This window comes from Rutidosis leptorrhynchoides, chromosome 10 (genome assembly GCF_046630445.1).
Source record: "Rutidosis leptorrhynchoides isolate AG116_Rl617_1_P2 chromosome 10, CSIRO_AGI_Rlap_v1, whole genome shotgun sequence".
NCBI classification, from domain to species: Eukaryota; Viridiplantae; Streptophyta; class Magnoliopsida; order Asterales; family Asteraceae; genus Rutidosis; species Rutidosis leptorrhynchoides.
The window spans coordinates 344,053,522-344,078,045 of NC_092342.1; the positions used below are offsets into that span (position 1 = coordinate 344,053,522).

General features: G+C 33.9%; 2 protein-coding genes and 1 long non-coding RNA gene across 11 annotated transcripts; 2 read left to right on the forward strand and 1 right to left on the reverse strand.

The window, feature by feature from the left end:
* Positions 1–4,779: 4,779 nt before the first annotated feature.
* Positions 4,780–9,180, forward strand: LOC139871752 (uncharacterized). Its single transcript, XM_071859484.1, has 8 exons — positions 4,780–5,018; positions 5,299–5,459; positions 5,587–5,639; positions 6,586–6,697; positions 7,643–7,683; positions 7,787–8,074; positions 8,169–8,246; positions 8,831–9,180. Exons 1-8 carry the CDS (start codon positions 4,848–4,850, stop codon positions 8,968–8,970), a joined length of 1,044 nt encoding a protein of 347 aa, XP_071715585.1. The 5' UTR covers positions 4,780–4,847; the 3' UTR covers positions 8,971–9,180.
* Positions 9,181–13,399: 4,219 nt separating this feature from the next.
* LOC139872586 (protein arginine N-methyltransferase PRMT10-like) lies at positions 13,400–17,546 on the forward strand. 3 transcript variants are annotated; one of them, XM_071860497.1, is made up of 8 exons: positions 13,400–13,703; positions 14,400–14,592; positions 14,939–15,044; positions 15,161–15,350; positions 15,435–15,620; positions 16,544–16,627; positions 16,709–16,920; positions 17,409–17,546. In XM_071860497.1, exons 1-7 carry the CDS (start codon positions 13,491–13,493, stop codon positions 16,883–16,885), a joined length of 1,149 nt encoding a protein of 382 aa, XP_071716598.1. In that variant the 5' UTR covers positions 13,400–13,490; the 3' UTR covers positions 16,886–16,920; positions 17,409–17,546. The 3 variants fall into 3 exon arrangements, with proteins under 3 accessions (XP_071716598.1, XP_071716599.1, XP_071716597.1); XM_071860498.1 differs by lacking the exon at positions 17,409–17,546 and adding an exon at positions 17,199–17,284; XM_071860496.1 differs by lacking the exon at positions 17,409–17,546 and having other exon boundaries at positions 16,709–17,123.
* Positions 17,547–20,980: 3,434 nt separating this feature from the next.
* Positions 20,981–23,997, reverse strand: LOC139872401 (uncharacterized). 7 transcript variants are annotated; one of them, XR_011767026.1, is made up of 5 exons: positions 23,711–23,997; positions 22,159–23,059; positions 21,945–22,035; positions 21,325–21,629; positions 20,981–21,227 (listed from the first exon to the last, which is right to left on the reverse strand). It is a non-coding gene; the product is annotated as an uncharacterized lncRNA (long non-coding RNA). The 7 variants fall into 7 exon arrangements; XR_011767028.1 differs by having other exon boundaries at positions 20,982–21,227; positions 21,945–22,482; positions 22,581–23,059; XR_011767027.1 differs by having other exon boundaries at positions 20,982–21,227; positions 22,355–23,059.
* Positions 23,998–24,524: the final 527 nt, after the last annotated feature.

The following is a 24,524-nucleotide window of genomic DNA, read 5'->3' on the forward strand; positions in this document are numbered from 1 at the left end:
CATCATTTATTACATTAATTCCGAAAAATAACAACCCAATTAATCTGAGTGAGTATAGACCGATAAGCCTCATAAGTAGTATGTACAAAGTGGTTTCAAAAGTTCTGTCCAGGAGGCTAGCCAAGGTTATCCATAAAGTGATTGGTATTGAACAGAGTGCGTTCATGAAAAATAGGTTTATCTTGGATGGAGTGCTCATTGCAAATGAGGTAATCGATGAATTGAAAAGAGAAAAAAGAAGAGGTTTTTTATTCAAGGTAGATTTTGAAAAAGCATTCGATTATCTCAAGTGGGACTTTATTGAGGAGACAATGAAAAGCTTAGGATTTGGTAGAAAGTGGATCAAATGGGTTATGGCATGCCTCTCCTCGGCATCAATCTCAGTACTTGTAAATGGTTCTCCAACTTGCGAATTCAAGCCGGAAAGAGGGGTAAGACAGGGAGATCCTTTATCTCCTTTCCTCTTTATCATCTCCGCCGAGGGGCTTAATATTCTTACTCAAAAAGCCGTGGAGAATGGAGTATTGAAAGGTGTTGGTGTATGTAAGGACAAAGTTTTAATATCCCACCTTCAATATGCAGATGATATGATTTTTTTCGGAGAATGGAGTCGAAGTAACGTGTCCAATGTAATGAAACTTCTCGGATGTTTTGAAGAGTTATCGGGGCTCAAAGTCAATCTTGGAAAAAGTAAACTTTATGGAATCGGGGTCTCTAAAACAGAATTGGATTTGATGGCTGCTCATTTTAAATGTTCATCCAGTACATTTCCTTTATCTTACCTTGGTATCCCACTAGGTGTTAAGACAAATAAAGCTTGTGCCTGGACTCCGGTTATAGATAAATTTAGGAAGAGACTGTCGGAATGGAAAGCAAGAGCAATTTCATTTGGAGGTCGATTAACTCTTGTGAAATCGGTGCTTAGTAGCTTGCCATTATACTTATTTTCCTTGTTCCGTGCTCCGGCTAGTGTGATCAAGCTACTCGAATCCATAAGGTGCAATTTCTTTTGGGGCGGGTCGGGGGTTGGGAGAAAACTTTCATGGGTTAAATGGGATAGGGTTCTTTTACCCTATGGGTCGGGAGGGTTAAATATTGGTTCTCTTATCTCAAAAAATTTGGCGTTGATGGGTAAATGGTGGTGGCGGTTCAAAACGAACCACAATGCTCTTTGGGTCAAAGTGATTACTAGTATTTATGGGCCGGGTGGGGGTTGGTGGATACTAACAATTTGCGTTTTCCTAGTGGCGGTTCAACTTGGACCAACATAATTAAAGCAGGTAAATCGATTGATGCCATGGAAGTTGCATTCTCCTCCTCGTTTGTAAAGGATATCGGAGATGGGAGCTCTATCAAATTTTGGTCAGATATATGGCTTGGAAGTCTGCCTCTCAAGGAAACATTTAACAGATTGTTTGCATTGGAAAGCGACAAAGATGCTACGGTTAAAGATAGGTTACAGCAAATAATGGAGAGTGGCTTGATTTCGTGGCAATGGACCAGAGAACCTCGTGGCAGATCACTAAGTGACATAAGGGAGCTGGCTAATCTACTATCATCAGTACGGTTACAGGCAAATTCGCACGACAAATGGAGTTGGAGTTTGGGATCTGATGGAGCCTTCACCACCAAACAGTTGGCATTAATGATAGATGAGAAAAGGCTGCGAGCAGGCAATCAAGCTGTCGAAACAACTCGAAACAAATCCATTCCTCAAAAGGTTGAAATTTTCGTATGGAGAGCTAAGCTAAAGAGGCTACCGGTACGTTCAGAACTTGATAAGCGTGGTATTGATTTGGATTCTATACTATGCCCGATGTGCATAGAAGAAATCGAAACAGTGGAACATCTATTGGTAAAATGTAAGAAAGTGATGGAATTTTGGAAGTGCTTCTTTCGTTGGTGGAATATCCCAGAGGGTAATCTACGCAATTTTGAACCTCTTGTCGTAGATTCGATCTTCACATAGTTCTCTAAATATGGTAAGTCATTATGGGAAGCTGTGAAATGGGTATGCTGCTACACCTTATGGAAGTCTCGGAATGCCAAAGTCTTTAATAATAAAGAGTGGAATCCTGCAAGTATTCTTTCCGAGGTACAAAACACGAGCTTTGGTTGGATTTCTAAGCGTAATAAGAAGCTTTCCTTGGATTGGCATCAGTGGATTCTTAATCCGGCGTTCTATGTAGCGAGTTCAAATACAAGAACGGGGGTTGGATAATGCTTCGATTTGACCTTCTTTTTGAGTTGTATGTAAATAATTGTGTTTTCTTGCAGTTTGGAGCCTTTATCTGTATATTTCGGTTGCTCTATATGCTGCTTGAACTCTTGTAATTATGTACTCTTGGTTTGGTTTATATTATAGTGCTTGCTTTTCAAAAAAAAAAAAAACATGCTTTAGAATCATTTTGAATATGAAAATGGTTGCACATGGTTTACACTTAAAACAGCTGCATATATTTATAAGAAAGTTATTCTCTAACTTTTTAATAGACTGTGCGATTGAGGTTCCACAATGGTTAATTGGTTAATCACCCATAATGTCAAAAAGTAACATTTTTTTATAGGTCAAGAAATCCTGCAGCATTTTATTAATTTAAAAAACAAACTTTGATATTCTAGATGTTATACAATATAATTAAATAGTTATTTGAACGTATGTTGTTATTCTTTATCTTTTTCGGAGATAAAGTCTTAGTTATAAAATTATCATTTTTTGCCAAAAAATAAAATTAAATTAAATTAAATAGTTATTGAATACCTTTTACCCAATATAATTAAATAGTATAATAAATAATAAATAATAATAGTAATATAGTCTTGAACGTATGTATTCTAAATTATTTGTTTGTAAATTGTAATCCATTTTTCAAAACATTTTATTAATAAAAACCGCAAGTTTATATATCCTTTTGGGATTGTTCCATTTTAAAGGATCTCTTGATAATTTCAAAATTTAAATTCAAATAAATAGTGATAAAACTAGATGGACAAATATGTGTATGTGCATATGTGTTGTGGTGTGTGAGTATTTTTCTTTCTCAATTCTCAAATAATATCATATCAATAAAATCATAATCATCAATAATGATAATAATGTCTAATATTAATACGTTATCTTTATCTATGATCCATAAACTTTATATTTTATTTTATGGAAAAATAAAATAATTTCAAAATTTTACTTTTGTATAAAACTAGAAAAAAATTTGACCACGCGTTGTTGCGGTTGTATTCGATGCGCGGTCGAATTTCAATATATGTTGTTTGGTACCTAATATATCTAGTAAGTTGGGTTGTTTGTTGGACGTATATGTATATATGTATGTAATATAGCCCGAAATATTTAGTGTTTTTTTAACGATTTCCTTTTCGCGTATAGTTAGTCGCGTTGTGTTCGTAAAATTATTTCGAGTTAAACGGTAGTATCGGAAAAATTTAACTCGCACCGAGCGAGAATATAGGGCCCGTTATCTAGTTTTTTTAACGATGTTCGTTACGCGCGGAGTTAGTCCCGTTGTGTTCATTAGATTTTTTCGAGTTGAACGGTGGTCTCAAAAAAATTTTAACTCGCACCGAGCGAGAAAATGGGGCCCGGTAAAAATTCGAGCGGAGTTAGTTTCTTTTATTTTAATAAAATTATATATTTGAGTTTTTCACCCCTGAAAAGGTGTAAAGTTGAGGAGCCGTTGTGTAAATTGAGCCGAAGTTGAGGGACCAACGAATGTCGTCGTTTCAGTTATTTCGGATTGTCGTTTTGAGTTTGCGTTCACACTACAAACAACCCCTCAAATTCGGCTAAATTTACACAATGGTCCATGAACTTTATACTTTTTCGGGGATAGAAAGCGTAAGTATATAATTTTATTAAAATAAAAGAAACCACTTCCACCCGAATTTTTACCGGGCCATATCTTCTAGCTAGGTGCGAGTTAAATTTTTTCCGAAATCACCGTTCAACTAGAAAAAATCAAGCGAACACAACGGGACTAACTACGCACGGTAAAAATTAGGGTGGAATTAGTTTCTTTACAATTTTTTTGTGAACTTCATAATTTAACTCGCGGTAAAGTGTAAACTTCATAAGTTAACGCGTATAGTTATTCCCGTTGGGTTCGCCTGATTTTTTAGAATTGAACGGTGGTCTCGGAAAAATTTAACTCTCACCGAGCGAGAAGATATGACCCGTTAAAAATTCGAGTGGAATTAGTTTCTTTTATTTTAATAAAATTATATATTTACGCTTTCTACCCCTGAAAAAGTGTAAACTTGAGGGGCCGTTTTGTAAATCGAGCCGAACTTGAGGGACTGTTTACGGACTAACTTCTCGCACCGAGCGAGAAGATAGGGCCCGGTAAAAATTCGAGTGTAGTTAGTTCTTTTATTTTAATAAAATTATATATTTACGTTTTTCACCCTGAAAAGGTGTAAAGTTGAGGGGCCGTTGTGTAAATTGAGCCGAATTTGAGGGACCGTTTGTAGTGTGAGCGCAAACTCAAAACGACAACCCGGTAGAACTGAAACGACGAAATCTGGCGCGTGTTTTAGTATGTAGGTATAATAATATAATATAATATAATAATATAATATAATTCTATTTATTAGACTGTGGGCTGAAAAAGTTGGGCTATACATAAACAAGAATGTAGTGAACTCAAACTAATATCAATTGGGCTACGTTCAAATAACACAGAACAAATTTGCAAGTCTGGCCCACGAAATTTATCATACAAAAAGATGAAAGTAAATATAACAACGCGTATTTCTAATTGTAAAACCCTAAAAAGAAAAAAAATATCAAATATGGCATGAAAGGATAAAACCCCAGTTGGGAAATTTAACGTCAGATGATTTCCACCGGCGACGGTGGTTCTGCCGGTGCCGCAGATGGTGATGGTGGTGGCAATTTCACCCTGTTGCGTACATTAGTCAAAGGTGCAGCTGTAACCATAGGTGGTATTTTTTCAGTCACCGTGCTTTCATCTACTGCAGTTACATTATTTACACTGCATAAAAAGGTAAGCACCAATACCCAACAACCTTTATTTCTTGATTCATTATATTAAATTATTTATTTTAGTGATTAAATTCCGAAAATTAAGACTAAAGATTCAATTTTTATTCTTGGGGTGATGCATTTGCAGCATTTGTGCTTTTTGCTTTGTAGTTGTTTTCATTTTATGGTATTGTTGCAATACCAAATTTGGAAATATAGAACAAAGATTCAAATTTTACATTAAAATTTGGGTTTTTCTTTTTTTTTTTGGCTCTGTGTTTGATTTTGTAATGTGAGTGCAGGACAAATTTGGATCAAAGAATGCAAGATCATGTGATGTATGTAGAGGGAATGGGTTTTATATGTGTAAACTATGTAAAGGGAATGCTACAATAGAGTGGTCTCCATTGTATGATCCTGTGTATATAAACCCATGTCTCTGCCCTACTTGTGATGGACATAGGTAATTTAGTTTTATCACTATAAACTTAAAAAAAAAAAAATGTTAATGGAAATCGTGTCTATAGTTTCTTTTGCATTTGACTTTTTGAGAGTCAAATGGTTGACGATAAGTGTAATTTATGTTGTAGGATTCAACGGTGTCTTAATTGTCTTGGGAGTGGATTTGTTCAACAAGCTAAAGGTACTTTCTAAACGATTCAGATCTTGTTCCATACATATGAACCTAGAATGACTAGCTTCAAGATTAAAACTTTGGAACATGGTGATGAATAGAAGCATAAAATTTATTGCAGGTTGATTTATTTAAGAGTGGTTTATTAGCTTGTTCGTTGGAATCTGTTTTACTCAAATCAAACCAGTTGGGCTGCTTAAAGGTTCTCTTTGTTGACATTTATTTTTGTAACAGTGCATTTAGATATTGCCGCTATTATATTTGTATATATGTATACTTAAATACTCTACTTGTATCTTTTGATAACTCAAGTAAGAGTCACGTACACTCATGTATTGTTAGAAGTATTGCGGCTACATTGAGTTTTGGCTATCTAGTTATAAATTGTTTGTATTCGTAATTAGTTGGATAAATGTTCTTTTCGTTTCACCAAAGGTTTTAAGGGTTTGAATTGCTTGAACATATTCATCTCAACTATGATTGCTAGGTCAAAGTTTTATTAGCTCAAAAGAACTTGTACAGAAGATTTATTCAAATCACCTAAAATCAAAACCTTGACCTTGTGCATATCAGTACCTAAGGTTCAAAAACATGACCAAAGATCGATCTAAGTTTAGCTTATATTTGTGCTCGAATGTGAAACTCGAACTAAAGCTTGATTAATTTCGTGTCAATTGCTTTTATATATTCCTTCCGTCTCAAATCTATTGTCTAGTTTTAACTTTAGAGGTCTTTTCTTCCAGCTTTTACTTTAAATTATTTTTATGCGTTAAATAATACTTGATGAACGTTATACCGTTAAAAATATATTAAAAAACCAATCCACTGATATAAATTTCATCGAATAATATATTACAAACAAAAATATTTAAAGTCAAAGTTGGAAGAAAAAGACCTCTAAAGTCAAAACAGGACAATAGATTTGGGACGGAGGGGTATGTTGTTTTGTCAAAAGTGTATATTGGCAGGGACACTTTAACTCCATATATAACGAGGAACGATGATCGAACCCGCGTCAATACGTGGCAAGACTCTCTCATATATGGGCCCAGCTTCAAAGGCAACTGGTATGGCTCGTTGGTCTTTTATATATGTTGTTTGTGACAAAAGAATGACTTTTTTCGTTTGTATAAGGTTAACTGAATAGGGAGAAATTTGTTGCATTTGTGAAAACAGAATTATGGGTGTAGGTTCTTTGACTCAATATTTTGCAGGGATTTTGATAACCTTGGGCAGTTGGGCATATGTCTATTATAAGTATTTATTTATAACATATAGAGATATAGAGATAGAGATTTCAATGGTTGCTTTGAACGTACAGTTTTATCTTTAGTATTTTAGATTTAATTAATAATTAATAATGAGAACCATTAGATAATTGACTCCATATTTATTCGTGGCAATTTCATATTTCCCCCTCATAAACTTACAAAATTACATATGTCTCCAAATATGCATTAAAATCCTTATACTTTGTGAATTGAAAAATTGTATTTTGGGAAAATATGTAATTCATGGGTTTAGGAGGGATAAATATGATAAAATCCCTCAAATTAAAGATCCAAATTTTTTACTTTTGATAATAACCCCACAAAAGTGTGAGTTAACGCGGGAAATTAACACCAACGAATTAGTTGAAAGATAAAAAGAGAGAGAGTTTCAATCTTTTTTATTCCGGTGGCCGGAAAGAGAGAACCCCCTTTTGATTTGTGTTTGTGTGTGTGTGTTTCTGGTTGCAAATATTATGCAACCTAGAAATAACATCATCACAATCCTACAATAAAGGGGTTTTTTCTTTCTCGTGCCCAGTTTTGCTATACGTATCTTTTTACAAATATTGATATTGATAAGAAGAATTTTATCTCTCATTTTGTATTGTTAAAATAACTAAATTTGAAAATGGTGGATAGTTCGTTGTCATTAAATTGTGCAACTGCTGGTTTACATGATGCATATGTTGATAGAGAGATATTTTTGAATATATATGATCTAACTCCTATTAATGCTTACAGCATTTGGTTTGGAATCGGTGTTTTCCATACTGGTATTGAAGGTGATAATAATTTGATCATATTTTTCAATTCTTTGATTTTTTGCTGGTTTTGTATTTGCATATGATGGTTGAATATGTTATTCTTTCAATTATTTCATTGTAGTGTATGGCATGGAATACGCATTTGGCGCGCACAATTATTCGATTAGTGGAGTATTTGAAGTCGAACCAAGAAGTTGTCCCGGTTTCATCTACAGATGTTCAATTTCTCTCGGGCATTTAAATATGTCGGCTTCAGAATTTAGAGAATTTATCGAGACCATGGCTTCGAATTACCATGGGGACACGTATCACCTAATTTCCAAAAATTGCAATCATTTTACTGACGATATCTGTCAGAGGTTAACCGGCAGACGAATTCCCGGATGGATTAATCGGTTAGCAAAGCTAGGTACGAAAAACAACATTCTGTATTGTTTGAATTAAAGAAAGTTGTGTCGATTATGTATGACTTAGTTACTACTGATTTTGGATGACTATTTCAGGTTCCTTCTTCAGTTGTCTGCTTCCTGATAGTCTTGATGCAACTACTGTTAAACAGATGCCAGAGTATCATACATATGGTACGTGTCTTGTGTTTCTTCAATTTTCTATGTACACCTTTTTTTTGAAAGGCGGTTAGGAGTCACTGACGGGGCACGAATGCGTTGTCGGAACGCACTCACCCGATCATTTCCTTGGTCGAACTATTAGTCTATTACAGTCCTACTGCCCCTCAGGAGGAATCCGTATGGGCATCGCGTGAGGTGAAAACCCCGCTGGTGAGGTTCGAACGCAAGACGTCCGCAACCTCCGAAGCCCATGGAATGGGCGGGTAACAACACGAGAATTTTTGCAGCGAATGGGAGTTGAACTCCTGACCTCCCATGCTGGTCCATATGGGAAGTTACCACTACTGCGCCAACTCGTTGTTGTTTTTATGCACGCCTTTACTTCCACCATTCGAGGTTTAATTAGAGACCTTTTCCAAATAAAAAACTTTTCGGGTCTAAAGGTGATTTTCCTTAAACTTTTTCAAAATCTAGTCTTTTACATTAAGACATTCGTTAAAGCCGTTGTGAGAAAGAAAATAAGCAATTAAATAGTTATAGATTGAAATATCATTTTTAGGCGGTGTTATAAACTTGTGTTTCTGATAAATATATAGATGATGTTGGGAGTGATTCTGGGTCAAATGGGAGTAGTCAAGATGCATCAGAAAGTGACGAGGCTGATCAAAAAGTCCGGCTTTCAAATGCGAGTAGTCAAAATGTTGAAATAGCTTTTATTAAAGGGATCTCAAGGTAATATGCTTGTAGTTTTGGTGTGCAGTTGTAACTGAGTGTATATGTTATCCTTTGTGATTATCATACTAACGATGGTTGTACAAGTTACCAGATGAACATGCTCGTAAACACGAAACGAGGAACGATTGTTGTTGTTCTATTTTTTTTTTCTCTTTCTGATCATGTCTGTTGTTCATGCAAGTATGGTGTATCATACGGAGTACAATCATTCTACTACATCTCTTGGATTAAAAAGTTTTGGTGATTTTAGTGTCATCCAACATTCATTTTAGTGATTTGGGATTTAATTGAATGCAAGAGTTAGCTAGCTATACTTAACAACGGGTTCGGAGAGTGTGGAGTACACGCTCGTAAAAATTGGCTACTAATTGCCGCGCAAAATGCGGGGGTCAAGGGGGCCCCCTTGCGGGATCCAAGGGGCAGCGCCCCTGGCGGAGTGGCGGGGTCCAAGGGGCAGCGCCCCGAAACCTCAACCGAAAAGTCATCATTCGTTTTAATGAAAAGGTGTCTTCCAACTAATTTTCCCGTCAAAACTGGAGAGTTATGACTCTTCATTTAACTGTTGAAAATAGACATTTTTTTGGTTTTTTTCCAACAAAATTTTTTTGCATTCAGAAACACATACAAAAACACACAGATTCTCTAATTCGTGATTTTGATTTCTTCTTGATTGGAAACAAAATCGTTCTTGTCTTATTCCAATTAGAATTTCGTGTTATTCCGAGGCTTGTGAGCACGATTCAGGAACCAATCTGATTATCTGTTTTCATACCCGTTTTCTAACATAGTCATTCTTGACCTTGACCCGTTATCCAAGTTTTGCAGTTTTTTTGTTAGATAAAAGGGGGTCACATGTGTAATTAAACATGATATTGTACCTTCTCACAAAATGCTAGCCCTATTATTTATTATTTATTTATATTGGAACTGCAAAATTCATTAAACATAAACAAGCGGCTCTCTAGCAAGGAACTAGAAGAGCATTAGAGTGTTCCCAAGACATACTTCCTCCCCAGGACTAGCCGCCACATCAACACTTTCTTCCGAGGACTAATCCAGGATTACTAATAACGACATACTTCCTCACATAAATTGGGACCCACTATTAATTAAATGTACAAGTTCAAAAGCAAAAAGTACTAATCCCTTATACACTGCCTCCGGTCCACAAATATTTCATAGAAACACGAAACGAGGGACGAAATGCAGGGCGGCAACCTGGGTGGATGGCTGGGCGTAGCGCTGCCATCGGAGCCCAGGTGGGCGAAGGGCTGGGCTGGAAGGAAGGTAGAAGCGATGAGAGCACTCTTACAAGGGACATAAAAGCCAAGTGCTCCAATTTAAAAATAGTTTAGCCCGAAAGCGAAGCCAAACAAACGAAAAATACTTAATCGAATCTACAAGATTACATTTCTTCACGGACTTATCATTGAATAAAGAATAATTCCGAAAACGCCAAATCATCCAATGAGTCGTAGCCATTATTGACAACAATCGGTCTTTCGAGTCTGAAGAAGCAAAGCCGGATTCAATCTGGCTCAATACCTCCTGCCATTAAGAGAACATCTGAAGCGGCCTATCGATCCAAATAAAAATGGCACGCCATACCTCTTGGCTCTCGCGCAAGAGTGCATAGATAAAAAAAAATATGGGAGTTACTTTCAACATTATTGTTACAAGAAACACATCACATGTATTTCTAATCCTCGCCTCGATAAATTAAGCCGATGTGGTAGTCCTATTATATTTATATTCTAAACGTTATATAGTCTTAAGATAAAGGAATGCTGTCGTGTAGAATGTCACTAGTTATTAAATTGATTTTCGTATGCATAAGCATGAACTAGCAAGGATTTATCTATGAACTGATGTTGATTATAATATTGATTTATTTTTTCTGAAAGGCAAGCAATAATATTGATTTATTTATGTGAGAAAGGTTTTAGGTTTGGTTGGTTAGATTATCGGGGACTATATAGTTAGTCGTGTAGAGTGAGACTTTAAATCTAACATTCAAAGTGTATTTCATATGATGTGGTCATGTAACACATTAGCGAATTTCACATCCGTTGTAGACATGAGATTTATCATAATTATAAGGTATCACATTCTTACCAAACACATTACATTAGCGAATTTCACATCCACCGTAGACATGTGATTTATCATAATGATAAGGTATCACATTCTTACCAAACACAACGCATTTTGAGACTACAAACACATCAGATCCCGTGAGAACATAAGTAGTATTAGGATTGATCACCTCCTAGGAAATGCTCGTGTGGTTGCCAGGAAAAGCCATGCACTTGCAAACAAAGCAGCTAATATTGTATAAATAGTAAATGCATAATTACAATGAATTTATCGAATGCAACGGTGAAAATTTAACTTTTTCATAGATAAATTGGTAAGAATTTGTACGTATGATGATTCTTATATCAATACGCATAAAGAAGTTTCATCAACGTATACGTATTGCAAAATTTATAATGTATTTAATAAACTTAAAGTTTTTATATATATCAAATTTGTAATAAATGTATGTATAAAAGAACTAAACATTATGTTTAATTAACGAGTGTTAATGTCAATTTTTAATATAACTCCGTAATATCTAAAGATATTACTCCGTAATATTTAACAAAATTTCAGAATGTTATGTGTGATAAATGAACACACACTAGTTAAATCGATTTTCGTAGAGGAATTTTTTTTTTTGATTTTTTGTCAGTTGGTTGAGTTTCCGCCTCATCTTTCTCTCTGTCGTCAAGCCACACATGCCGCGAGTATGGTGGTTGTGTATTATACTTTATGGTTGGTTATGTAGTTATTTGGGTTTGGTGGTCGTGACTTGGTTGGGTGTTGATTTATTAATGTTATCTGATGTTCCGGCTTATGGTGTGTTTGATAAAACTAAATAATTTAGCGTTGAATGGTTAATAATATGAATGATTCAGAGTCTCTGATGAACTTGGTTCTGAATGAAATAAGAAGTCCGATAATCATTTTGAATGAACGATATTAAATGAGTAAAATTACCTTATTAACATGTTACACGAATAAGAAAATCAATATAATTGTTTGTTATGTATTCTGGATATGACTTGAAGAGGATATTACATTAATTTTATGTGCTTAATGGTTAAGAGAGTGTTTCAACTCTGAATGATTCAACACTGAATGCTGAACCATTCAGCATCATATGTCATTCAGAGGTGAGAAACAAACGCGTTGCATGTTGAATGTTCAGCATTCATCGGTGAACCATTCAGTTAAGAGGTAAACAAACGCACCCTTAGTGACCTCACATATTAGTCATTTTCGGTCGTACATGTAGGAATGGGTTGTTGCTCGTTCCGGATTTTGCCTCGTGTGTGTGGTCGTAGTTATTTTTCGGGTGACAGTGGTCTATGCAATTAGTGTGTTTATTACTATAGTTTTTGTTTGTCCATATCTCTCACTCCTCACATCTCTCCCTTTTTTTTTTTTTTTTTTTATCTACCCGTTCTATTCACTTCTCGTTCGTCACTTCTTCCGTTTGTTCTTTCACTTTATCTCGATCGTTAAGTCTTTATTAACCCCAGTATCCTTTAGTGAAGATCAACAGTGTTTCTTTCGGCTTTTGTTGTACCTTAGGTCCTCAATTCTCTTCAAGGAGTTTGGCTACCGTCAGATGTTGTTGTTGCCGGTTTGGGTGATTTTTCCTTTTTCGAGATGTTTGTTCATGTGTTTTTTTAGCAATGGTTTAGACTTTAGAAAGTTTGGTGACGATTTTAGGTAATTTCTTTAGTCTATTAAGGATCGCCTCAATTTTATGTAAGCCTTATTTTTTGAAAAAGCATATACACACATCCATTTTGTTCATAACGCTACTCAAACTCGCAATGTTAAAAGTTGAAGAGTTCTCCTATGTCAAAAGCATTTAGACCATTCACAGTGGTGATGGACGTGATAGGGTGTGATGAGTGTTTTTATGGGGTATAGTGGTGATTTGGCAAAGGTGATGGCGTGATGGAGTTTGTAGTGGTATGGGGTGATGGTTGTGTGATGGAGTTATTTTATTATTTTTATTGATTTAATTAAATTATAAAAGGATTTATTAAATTGTGATTGGGTAAAATCCCCATCACCTCCCATTTGTCTTCCGTGATGCAAGCATAACGCCAACACTTTTTCTCTTCCATCACGTCCCATAGTAGCGTGATGGGGGCGTGATGGAGCCAAAATTTGTCCCATAACGCTTCGATAAGAATGGTCTTAATTAGTTGAGTTTTTTTTATTTAAAAAATTGTACTCCGTACTAAATATAGAATGATAATGTAAATAAAAGTGAGTAGGGCCCACAAGCTCCTTGTGCCCTAATTCAAGATTTATATCTTCCCTCTTTCACCGGTCTTCCAATCGCTGTTTTCTTCTATCTCCCTCCATAACTAACACAAACACATAAACCCTTACAATTCAATCAATCTTTTTTATCTTTAACAATCCAAATAAATAAATAAATAAGCATAATAAAAAATGGGAACGACCGCAAACGGAACATCAGCCGCCGCCGACAAGGCAACATCGACCAGCAATGGTAACGCCACCGTCGACAAAGGTGTCGATTTCGCTAATTATTTCTGCACTTACGCCTTTCTTTACCACCAAAAGGAGATGCTTTCTGACCGTGTTCGTATGGACGCTTATTACAACTCTGTTTTCAAAAACAAACATCACTTCATTGGCAAAGTATGTTTCTTTTTTTATCTTTCTTTACTTTTTAATTTTTTTATTAATTATATTTTTAGTTATTTAATTGTTTCATTATAATTTTTTCGGTTCTTTTTTTTTCTAATGCTGTATTTATTAAATTAATGTACTTTGTGTTCAATTTCACCTGTTGGGTTATTACGGAAGCTTAATTTTTATTACTTTTTTTTATATATATATAAAAAGTGACATTTTTATACAAAAAGTGTGATTCTTGATAGTTGATTTATGCGTTTTACAAGTTAATAACATAATAGTGAGTTTTAGGGTTTACATATTTTAATGTGCTACTCCAGGTTAAACCTATTAGCTCGGTTCTAAAGTTTTATAAGCTTATATAATTTTATACTTATTGTATATTGCACCTCATAAGCTCAAGTTGCTAATTGTTTTGTTCTTGATTTTAATAAGCACAAAAGCTATAAAAATAAGCTTACTCAATGGAATCAGTACTGCAATTCTGCCATGGATGCATTTAAATAAATGGAGTACTAATTTGCTTATATTATTTTAAAAAAATTTAGTTTTAAGTTGTAGTGCTTAATGGTATTAGAGTAAGGTGCTAAAAAATCAAACCTTTGTGAGTTTGAATTGTTGTGTTATTGTAAAAAAAATTGGATGAGAATAAGATGGAAATTATGGAAGTGGAACTAAAATGTTGAGTCGGTGGAACAGACTGTGTTGGATGTAGGAACAGGGAGTGGTATATTAGCAATTTGGTGCGCTCAAGCTGGTGCAAAGAAGGTATATGCTGTTGAAGCTACTAAAATGGCTGAACATGCACGCCAGCTTGTTAGAGCGAATAACCTTCATGATGTGGTTGAAGTGATCGAGGGTTCAATAGAAGATATAACATTGCCTGAGAAAGGTTAGTGTTATATACTTATATACCTAGAGGTGATAATATTGACCCATTTATTACGTTATGTGAGGTCAAAATGAAACCGTCAGAAAACTCAACTAGAAAGAAAATGACTCAAATGAGTTGTAATTTTAATCTTATATGATCACTATATGAATATGATTATGAAGATAAATGTAAAAGGAAGTAAACAATGTGTTTGGGTCATTCCAACCCGTTTTGACCCATCTGTTAGTCAACCTGCTTGATCCGGCCATTTTGCCATTGCTGTAAATGTTGTTTATACACCTGCTTGAATTCCTCTTTTGTTGACTTATGTTTTGTTCCATCTCATACTGAAACGAATGAACAGTTGATGTAATAATCTCTGAGTGGATGGGATACTTTCTTCTGCGTGAATCTATGTTTGATTCTGTAATATGTGCTCGTGATCGATGGCTGAAACCAACTGGAGTTATGTAAGTAATTGAATAAGTTTCCAAATCAAAAAATTATATATGTTACTGTATATTCTTATTCGAGAAACCGTTATAGGTTTGACATTGACTCTTTAAATTTATTGTGTGTTTTATAGGTATCCAAGCCATGCTCGTATGTGGTTGGCGCCTATCAGATCAGGATTAGCAGATCATAAAATGAGTGATTATGAAGGATGTATGGATGATTGGCATGGTTTTGTGAAGGAAACTAACACTTATTATGGTGTTGATATGAGTGTTTTGACCAAACCCTTTTCCGAAGAGCAGAAAAAGTACTACTTGCAGGTTAGGATATATGTTAATTAATATTTGATTTTTATTTTTTCTTATAATTAAACAGAGTTATATAATTTTTGTATATTTGTGTAGAATTCCTTGTGGAACAATTTGCATCCAAATCAAGTTGTAGGAACTGCAGCCATTTTAAAAGAGATTGATTGTTTAACGGTTACTGTTGAAGATATTCTCAAAATTGAAGCTACAGTTTCTTCAACAATCACAAAAGAGGACACGAGGCTATGTGGATTTGGTGGCTGGTTTGATGTTCATTTTAATGTGAGTTGATTTTTTCCGAATCATCATGTGTTAACTAGTCTTGGTGCCTAGCTAAACTGTAGACGTGTCAATCTTGACGTGTATACTTATTAATGGGTCGTTCGAATAGGTAAGCCTATATACCTAGTGGAGTAAACTAACAGGTAAACATGTCAAATGAGTTGAAAATCAAATGCGTAACAAAATACCCCTTTAAATACCATTATTTTAAAAGGTTAGGGTGTAGGAATGGCAATTAACACTCGATACTGATGGGGAAAATCAAACCCGGAATACTTGGGGCAGGTTTGGATGCAGGTTGGTGGGCTTGGATGTGATTTCCGTATTTGGTGTATTTTGGTGTGGTGATGGGTTTGTATGTAACCATATCCATACCCGTTTACCGGTATTCGTATCCATACTCGTTTGCCAGTATCCATATCCATACCCTTTTACGCAGTATCCATACCTGCCTAATTATTATTTTTTAGATCATGTTTTTATATAATATATCATCAGTTTAATAAAATTGCTTGTGTATAAGATTAATAACTTCCACATTAATGTTATACCAATTTTTATACACGCTTTTTTGTTTGGCCTAAGTTACATAAACGGGTATAAACGAAACCGCTGCAGATAAACACTAAAAATCGTTGGGTAACACTGATTATTGGGCCGGGTATGAGTATAGATATCATAAACCTGTTTGGGTACAGATACACCAAAGCACGGCCCGACCCCATCTATTTGCTAATAATATAATCTTTCTAATTGTTACAGTAACATTCTTTACGGTTAAAGATGTTTTTATGTGTCACCTAACCCATTCGTGGGTACACTCAAATAATATACTTGTTTTAATCATCACCCAACTTGCCCGACCCACCCGTTTTGCTACCTATACCCAACTGAGATGTCTATGTTTTGTGTTGTTATTATAGGGAAGGAAGGAGAATCCTGCTGAGTGTGAAGTCGAGTTGACAACAGCTCCCAGCGTGGATGATGGCACCCATTGGGGCCAACAGGTAATAACCAACATTTACTAAAACTTTTTCATATTTTTTTTTTCCAGATTTTTATTTATATTTTATATGCAATATATGCAGGTCTTTCTGTTGCATCCTCCTGTCCGTGTCAACGAAAAGGACGAAGTTCTCCTTAATTTTTCAATGAGCCGTTCAGATGAAAATCACCGTTTGATGAATGTTGATCTTGGTTATCAAATTAAGTTGTCATCTGGCAAGATGTTGGCACCTGTCAGAAATAAGTTCTATATAGAATGACGCCAAACATACCAACGAATATACACTATTCTACGGTACGTTATGACATTATTTAAAACCTGCTTGGAACTTTTTCATGTAATGTATGTTGTATGGTTTCGAGTCTCTTATTATTATTACTATCATTATCGTTAATTATAATTATTATTTTATTACTACGTATTATTTTTTGCTTAATGTAAAAACCTAATTTTGTTTCAGATCTTAAAATTTTGTTTTTTCTTCTAATAGAGTTTTTACTGCAATTTTTTGCTGTTTTTTTAGTTTACACCATTCAAGTTTTTATACAAGTATGTAGATGTATTGTATACAGCCATATGCATATGCCTTTGATTAAACTTGAAGCTGCTTGAACATGGCTTCATTTTCCATATTTTTGTCTTTAGTTATCAAGTCAACCCCTTAAGCGCACTCTTTATGCTAAAGCAAAGGTGAATCTATGCTAAAAGTACAATTGTATAACTCTTCTATAAAATCTTGAAGCATTAGTCCTAAAGTGTACCCATACTTTTGGTTTCTGTAGTCTTCTTGAAAATGTATAGATCATCGTCAGCAACAATGTTCCGCTCTGACGAGTTTTTTCTCAACGTATCGCCGCCAAGGAAATCGTCTCAACAATCTGACGGTGATTTGCCAGTTTATGATCCAATATCTCCTGATGGCACGAAAAGGGAACACTATAAGTCGCCTAGAGAGAACGCTATTCACTTAATACCCGTTGTTTTGTTTCTTTGCGGTTTCATTCTTTGGTTCTTTTCTCATTCGATTGTCGTAGTCAAAGAAAAGTAGTATTACAATGCGACACGATTTATGACATACTTTATTACCCTTACGGGGTTAGAACACATCAGGTCACATTAATTTTCTTTAAAATACTTTGCATCTTCAATCTGTAATCCTATGATATAAATACAAATTTGTAAACGAATAAAAGAAATATTTGTTTTAGTTATTCGGAGAAGCTATATGTGACTTAGTTTATTTATTATGTGACCGTTTTTTTATCGTTTTTCTTGAAACTTATCGTGAGGATATTAAAACGCAAACCACTATGGATTTTTCTAACGACAATCGTGTACATTAAAAACTTGTAATAATAAATAACCGTAAGTTAAATGTAAACGCTACGTATATCTTATTTAACCATATTAATATTAGCCTTAGGGTTGTTGCTTTGAAATTTTTTTAACAATAATAATCTAACTTTTATATCTATAAAAGCAGTGGCGAAGCCAGAATTTCTGACCAGTGGTGTCAAAAAAGTGACTACTACTGCGTAGGATATAAACTTATAAAGTGACAACTTAAGTTCACTGGCGATGTTAAAATAAATATTTTTCGTTACATACATGTAAGTAAAAGTGCCTACTACTCCGTAGGATATAAAGAAATTGAGCTCTCTAAAAGTTATTGTGATGGCGCTGTTTAGTGTATACCAGTAAGCTAAAGGCTCGCCAGAAACAACTTGTTTCAAAATTATCGTTCCTTACTCTAAATCAACATTAAACATCATTAAAGTTCCAGTTATGTTTTCTTTTAATATTGAAAATTTAACAAAATATGGAATTAAATTATTAGTTACTCTTTAACTACATTAAATGAAGAGCGAATTAAATAATTCATTATTATATCTTAAATCTAACGAGAAATTAAAGCGGACAGTTTTTTTTTGGGACGGAGGGAATATATATTTTTGAACTATCAATATATATATTTGGTATTCAATGGGTTTATTATTATGAAACGAAGTTGTGTAATTATATTTTATTAATGTTTTGACGTTCTAAGTTAACGTGTTAACACAGTTAATATTGTTGGCACTAATAGAGACTAGACTGTATTACTCATCATCTAGCTAATTTCTTAATGGACCCCTAAAAAGGATAAATTAAATGGCTGGTCAATGGTGTCATAGTAACAAAGTGCTGGTATCACACATAAAAAACCAAAAACATTACACTAAAAACCCAATCTCAGTGGTGTCAATTGCACCCACTGAGTTACATGTCCCTCCGCCTCTGTATAAAAGAAAAAATGACAAAAAATTAGGTAAACGTATTAAATCTAATTCAAGAATTACCTATAACAACAGAGAGCCTCTAGCCCATAATGCGGTAAGCTATGATATACACAATTTCGTCTTTAGTAGATTCATATACAAGACTAATCTCTTTGTACTGATTTTTTTTCTTTTTCAAAAAAAAAAAGGTCGATTTAGGCTAATTCCCTTCCACCGCATAGCTTATGTACAACGTCGAGTGTTTGTTAAAGAAATATTTAATTCGTCAATTCTTTAAATTATGTTTATTGTTGATTTGAGTTAATCAGCTTCATCTTATTGTTCATTTGCTCTTTAATCGAAGTTTATATTGCTGTATTTGTAACGACATTTGATGTTAATCGGACATCGTTAATATTACCGTCAAATCATTGCAAATGTAAAACCCAGTGTTTGTTAATTCTTATACATGCTTGCGACACCGAATCATTTTTGTGCAATTATCTCGAAATGGATAGGATATAGTGAATTGAAGTTACAATGATCAGTTTTTAACTTTTGGATTCTATATGTTTAAAGGTTCTATAACAATTAGTTTTGGATATAAATAATTTATAAAATAAATCTACTGCAATAAAAATGATATGATGTCATTTTAGTCAATTACTAAATTTAGTTGTCTGATGATTCTGTTAATGTTAATAATCAGAATCTGTCAAACACTAACTGTGAGATGTTTACATGTTCAAACAATGAAGGACACCTGATATGTTAACACGACGTTTTACGTCAATTATATGAATATGTGGATTATAAAGAATGTTATTCGTGTGTGCTCCATTTAAATAATTTATTAAAGTCTTGCGTTGATGTGTCTTAGCCTTAGGTATAGATTCTGAGGACTGCGGTTTAGGATAAAAGACGAGTGTCAAGTCATGATATATAAATTAGGAAACAGTTATATTCGTGATGATATTGAAGCACTGCTTTCATTATTTGTTTCGTCCAAGGAGTAAGGACGATAGATATCTGTTGCAAAGCGGATGCCTATGCTACTAATAGATGTTATATACAATATTACAATGATATCATGACGAAACTTTTATATTGGAATGCTCTATAAGGTGGAACTATTCTTTGTATGCAGTAAACATAATCAAATAGATGTTGGGCAACTTTTAACCTTAAACAGACCAATTGTACGGATGCTATGCTACTATTCGAAGTCATAAAATCAAACATGTGGCTTTTCAAACAAAAAATAAAACCGAAAATGTGATTGGCACTTTGTGTATGTATTTACATTTTAAAAACACTTTCAATTTAACTCATACAAGAGTACAAGACGTACATTAATTTACAAATATCAAGATTTCATATGTACATTAATTGACACAATCGTAGCAATGTATTTTAGGGACATAGCCATAAAACAGATATATTGGGCTCAGGCCAGGACTGGTGTCGGCCCAGACTCATTGAAAGTATGAGACTCGTGCTATCGGACCTAAAAAAAAAAGAAAATTTTGCTAAGTTGGTGTACAGTTAATCACCAAAAATATCACTGGCTAGATTATGATAACTCACTACAAAAAAGTTGGCAATTTCTAACGATTTTAAGATCATTTTTCCACGCTTAAAAGTGCACTAATTATAATTTTTAACACTTAACGTTGGTGTGAAAAATATTGGTGTTAGAAAACTTTTTCAATTTTTAACACTTGTTTGTGTTATCAAACACATTCTATTTTTACACGTATAAATGTTAAGAAATAACTTCTTTATGACACTTACAAGTGTTAAGAAATACCTTAATTTTATAACACTTACCAAGTGTTAACAAATACCTTCACTTTATGACACTTACAATTGTTAACAAATACCTTCACTTTATGGCATTTACAAGTGTTAAGAAATAACTATTTTTGACACTTATCAATGTTTAAAGATACTTACTTTTCAATGCTTATCATTGTTAAAAATATAACTAGTTTTTAACACTTATAAGCTAATTACCTACAGGAACCGACATGCAAGCTACAGAATGCAAAAATACATACATGCACGTGTACAAATTAAACCACCTACAGTAACTTTATCTATAACAAATTTTCACAAAAAATATAATCTATTTCATATTGCAAAATTCATTACAAGAGTAGCATAGAGAATAAAACAACACATTTTAACTAAGAGAGCAAAATTAACCCAATTCCTCCACTGATGCTAGATCACAAACACAACCCAAGAACAAGCAACTCAACAATCTTAGAATCTTCTCCACAAAAGTATCAACTAATTAAACTACATATACTCTCACTTTATACTGTCAAACTGGACTACCTGCAACAAATAAAAATATATTAAATCATATACAATCAAGTATGAACCGGAAAACCAAATAATTAAACAAATACAATTGTAGTTGACTTTTGCTCACCTTTTGCATACAATTAGTGTGGACCATTCTCATGCAATACACCATACTCGGGCTGAAAAACATACAATATCGAGTGAACAAAGATAGTTAGCGATTAAAAATATACTTAAAAGGCCAAAGAGATAACTAGGTCTATAAAATTAAGGAAGTTAGAAAATGAAATTCTATGTGTATACATGCATAGTCCTCTAGTCAGCAGTTGCATAACTAACTGATGCTACCAAGATTATAATCATTTATCATATCAGAGGGACTAAATCAAGGTTGCTGACCAAGTTTCACTTTGACTGATTTCCGGGTGATCCCTGTTTTGACCGATAATGCAAGTAAATCTCGAACCGTGTTTTGATCGAGTATCCACGGAGTACTCACCGACTAAATAATATACTATTTAGTCGGTGAGTACTCTGTGGATACTCGATCAAATGAAAAAAAGATCAAAACTTTACATCATTTAAAGAAAAACATAATCAATTCATCAAACTAATAACAATAAACGAGTAAATATAATAAGCGTTACATGATACATAGCACAAAAAATAATCAAACTCCAACTATAATAAAGGAAAGAGCAACAAAAAATAAGGGTAGATTAAGACAAAGTCAATTCAAAACCTTACCTCAATCTTTGAGTTGTCTATATCAAACTAAATTACTTGACACAAGTTCCCAATTACTTGAAATAAACTCCTTGCCATCCCAATCTTTGAGCTATCAAAAGTCAAAACCAAACTAAATTATAAGAATGAAACAATCAATAAAACCTACGATTTGTGTAAGGAAAAAAAAAACATATGGCCATGAGTTACAAATAACGAGTTAAACTTTTGTTACCCATGGTTGGACACTTGCAAATGGTTCAGATGCGAGAACGAAACAACTACACATAAGTAACATATTGGCTAGGAGTCCTGATAGCTATTAACAAATGATTAACATCATGAACTTGTAGTTGTCTGGTCCAATTTATTGTGTTTGGGTATTGGTACAAAGTTATTAGAAGAAGCAAAAGCATAAGAAAAGTTAATACCTTATAGTATATTGCCTTTTTCTTTAGGTCATGTGGTAACGAAGTACACTGAGGATACTTCTTTTAAAGGTATCAGTTTTATAGACAAAAGACCCTTACTCTTAATCAAAGAAACTGAACTTGATATCCTGCAAAAAACAATCACAAACATAATGTCATAATTGTTACTAACTTAACATGACGAGAAGGTAAATATGCAACCTTTCTCTTCAAATAACTTAAATACTTGACATATAGAAGAACTTAGTTGGACTCTTATTTCTCTTCTTTCTTCGACTCAGCACCAGCAGTTGCAAGTGAAGCACCGCCACCACTAGTCGCAGCATCAACCACAACACTACCACCACCTGATGGAATGGAAGCTAACTCTGTCCAGATGCAATTAACTCGATTATATCCTTTCCCTTGACCTAATACAAGAACAAGTATACAATTGATATATGTGAAATTATATACATTTAGTCCATTAACGAAGGTACCTGAAATATATTATATATAATAACATCATTAGCAAAAAGCCATCAACGATAAACATCACTGAAAATATTTGTAGCGTATTTTATTAATAGAGAATAACATTATTAACCATATATGTAATGCACCTAATGAAACACAATAACCTTTATGAATAAGTAATCAACCTAGGTGTATTTTGAAGACTTGAGAAATTGATCACAAGAATTCTGTCAAACAGTCCCGAGTTAGCTGCAAAATCAAAAAAACAAATACAACCATGTCAAAAATTCTTTATTCGAACTACGTAGGAAAGATCTACTAACATCTAAGTACATGATTTCAAGCTATATACTTATTAATGAGTCCAACTCATGACATATTATTCTTATTAAGCATCAAGTAATACTATAAAATTTAGCAAAAAGAAACCAATTGAATTCCTATCTTACTTCAAGTTCACATGAGCTCTTATGAAAAGAGTTCCTATCTATCTATGTTCATTATGGCTTTCAAGAAAGACTGTTTGCATTAAACTTAGCACAATCATATCCTAGATAAACAAACACAAGCTCATTCGCATAATTGAACATACAGTTACCTAGATGATGCAAACACAGACTCAAATTAACTACCTAAACAAACACAAGATCATTTTACATAATTCAAATTGATCAAAAATTGAACAATAGCTATAAAAATTCGCCTTATCAGCTCTCTTATCTACAATGATGAGCAAACGTTACAAAACCTCAAATTACATTACACAAAATCAAATGTACAAATTACAAAACCTTAGCTAATTGAGAAACAAGATGAAACCCTAACTCAGCTAATTGATAGATAAATTGACGAAACCCTAATAATTGATTGATATAACGAAGTAATGAAAACCTAACTCACCTGTGAGATATGAATTTTGAAATCAATCGGTGTAACAATCTGGTGACACGAACAATTAAGCGTGGAAAGAGGATCCATGAAGATATTATGTGTGTGATTAATTGTAGTAGATCTGTACTCTGGTTATGAACAATCAATCGGAGGGGGCGAATACTTATTTGTGCGTCAAATTGGATTTATGTTTTAGGATCTGCTCAAACGTATTCTTTTATGCAAGTCTGAAATGGATCTGCGCTTTTGATTGTGAAATTGTGAAATACAGAGTATCTTTGACGCTTTTCATTGTTAAACTAGTAACTTTTTGACGCCTTTGATTGTCAAGTAATATGTGTTATTTTTGACGCTTTTGTTTGTCATAAATAATTTCCTTTTTGACATGTTCAACTGTCAACAATTCTTTAACACTTCTCCGTGTTAAAAATATTCCATTTATTTGTGAACAAATTTTCAACTTGCAAAAGCGTTAGAAAGTGGAAAATTTCTTAACACTTATAGAAAATGTCAAAAAAAATAAGCGTTAGAAACGTAACATTTTTTTGTAGTGACTCGGTGCAAAATTAACCAACATTGGCTAAAACATGGCTTTCCAATTAATCGTGTGTCCTGTTTAGCGTTTGATCACATCATAGAAAGGGGCGTTTATATAGGTTTCAGGTATTAATATTAGTACATGTGACGGTCTATACATTGACATAACAATCTTTAATCTAGCTTTCTTCTAATTTAATTGAGGGCCATATATAGTCTCCATCCCCGAATTACGATTCTGTCAGTCTGAAACAGGTACGTGAACACATTCTTTTTTAACCCACAA

What these genes read in the sequence shown, in the direction of transcription:
- LOC139871752 (XM_071859484.1), top strand. Translation starts at nt 4,848, where the DNA reads ATGATTTCCACCGGCGACGGTGGTTCTGCCGGTGCCGCAGATGGTGAT. An exon ending in CCTACTTGTGATGGACATAG is followed by an intron (nt 5,460 to 5,586) that starts GTAATTTAGTTT and finishes TTTATGTTGTAG; the next exon opens with GATTCAACGGTGTCTTAATT. An exon ending in TTTCCATACTGGTATTGAAG is followed by an intron (nt 7,684 to 7,786) that starts GTGATAATAATT and finishes ATTTCATTGTAG; the next exon opens with TGTATGGCATGGAATACGCA.
- LOC139872586 (XM_071860497.1), top strand. Translation starts at nt 13,491, where the DNA reads ATGGGAACGACCGCAAACGGAACATCAGCCGCCGCCGACAAGGCAACA. An exon ending in TATAACATTGCCTGAGAAAG is followed by an intron (nt 14,593 to 14,938) that starts GTTAGTGTTATA and finishes ACGAATGAACAG; the next exon opens with TTGATGTAATAATCTCTGAG. An exon ending in AGAAAAAGTACTACTTGCAG is followed by an intron (nt 15,351 to 15,434) that starts GTTAGGATATAT and finishes ATATTTGTGTAG; the next exon opens with AATTCCTTGTGGAACAATTT.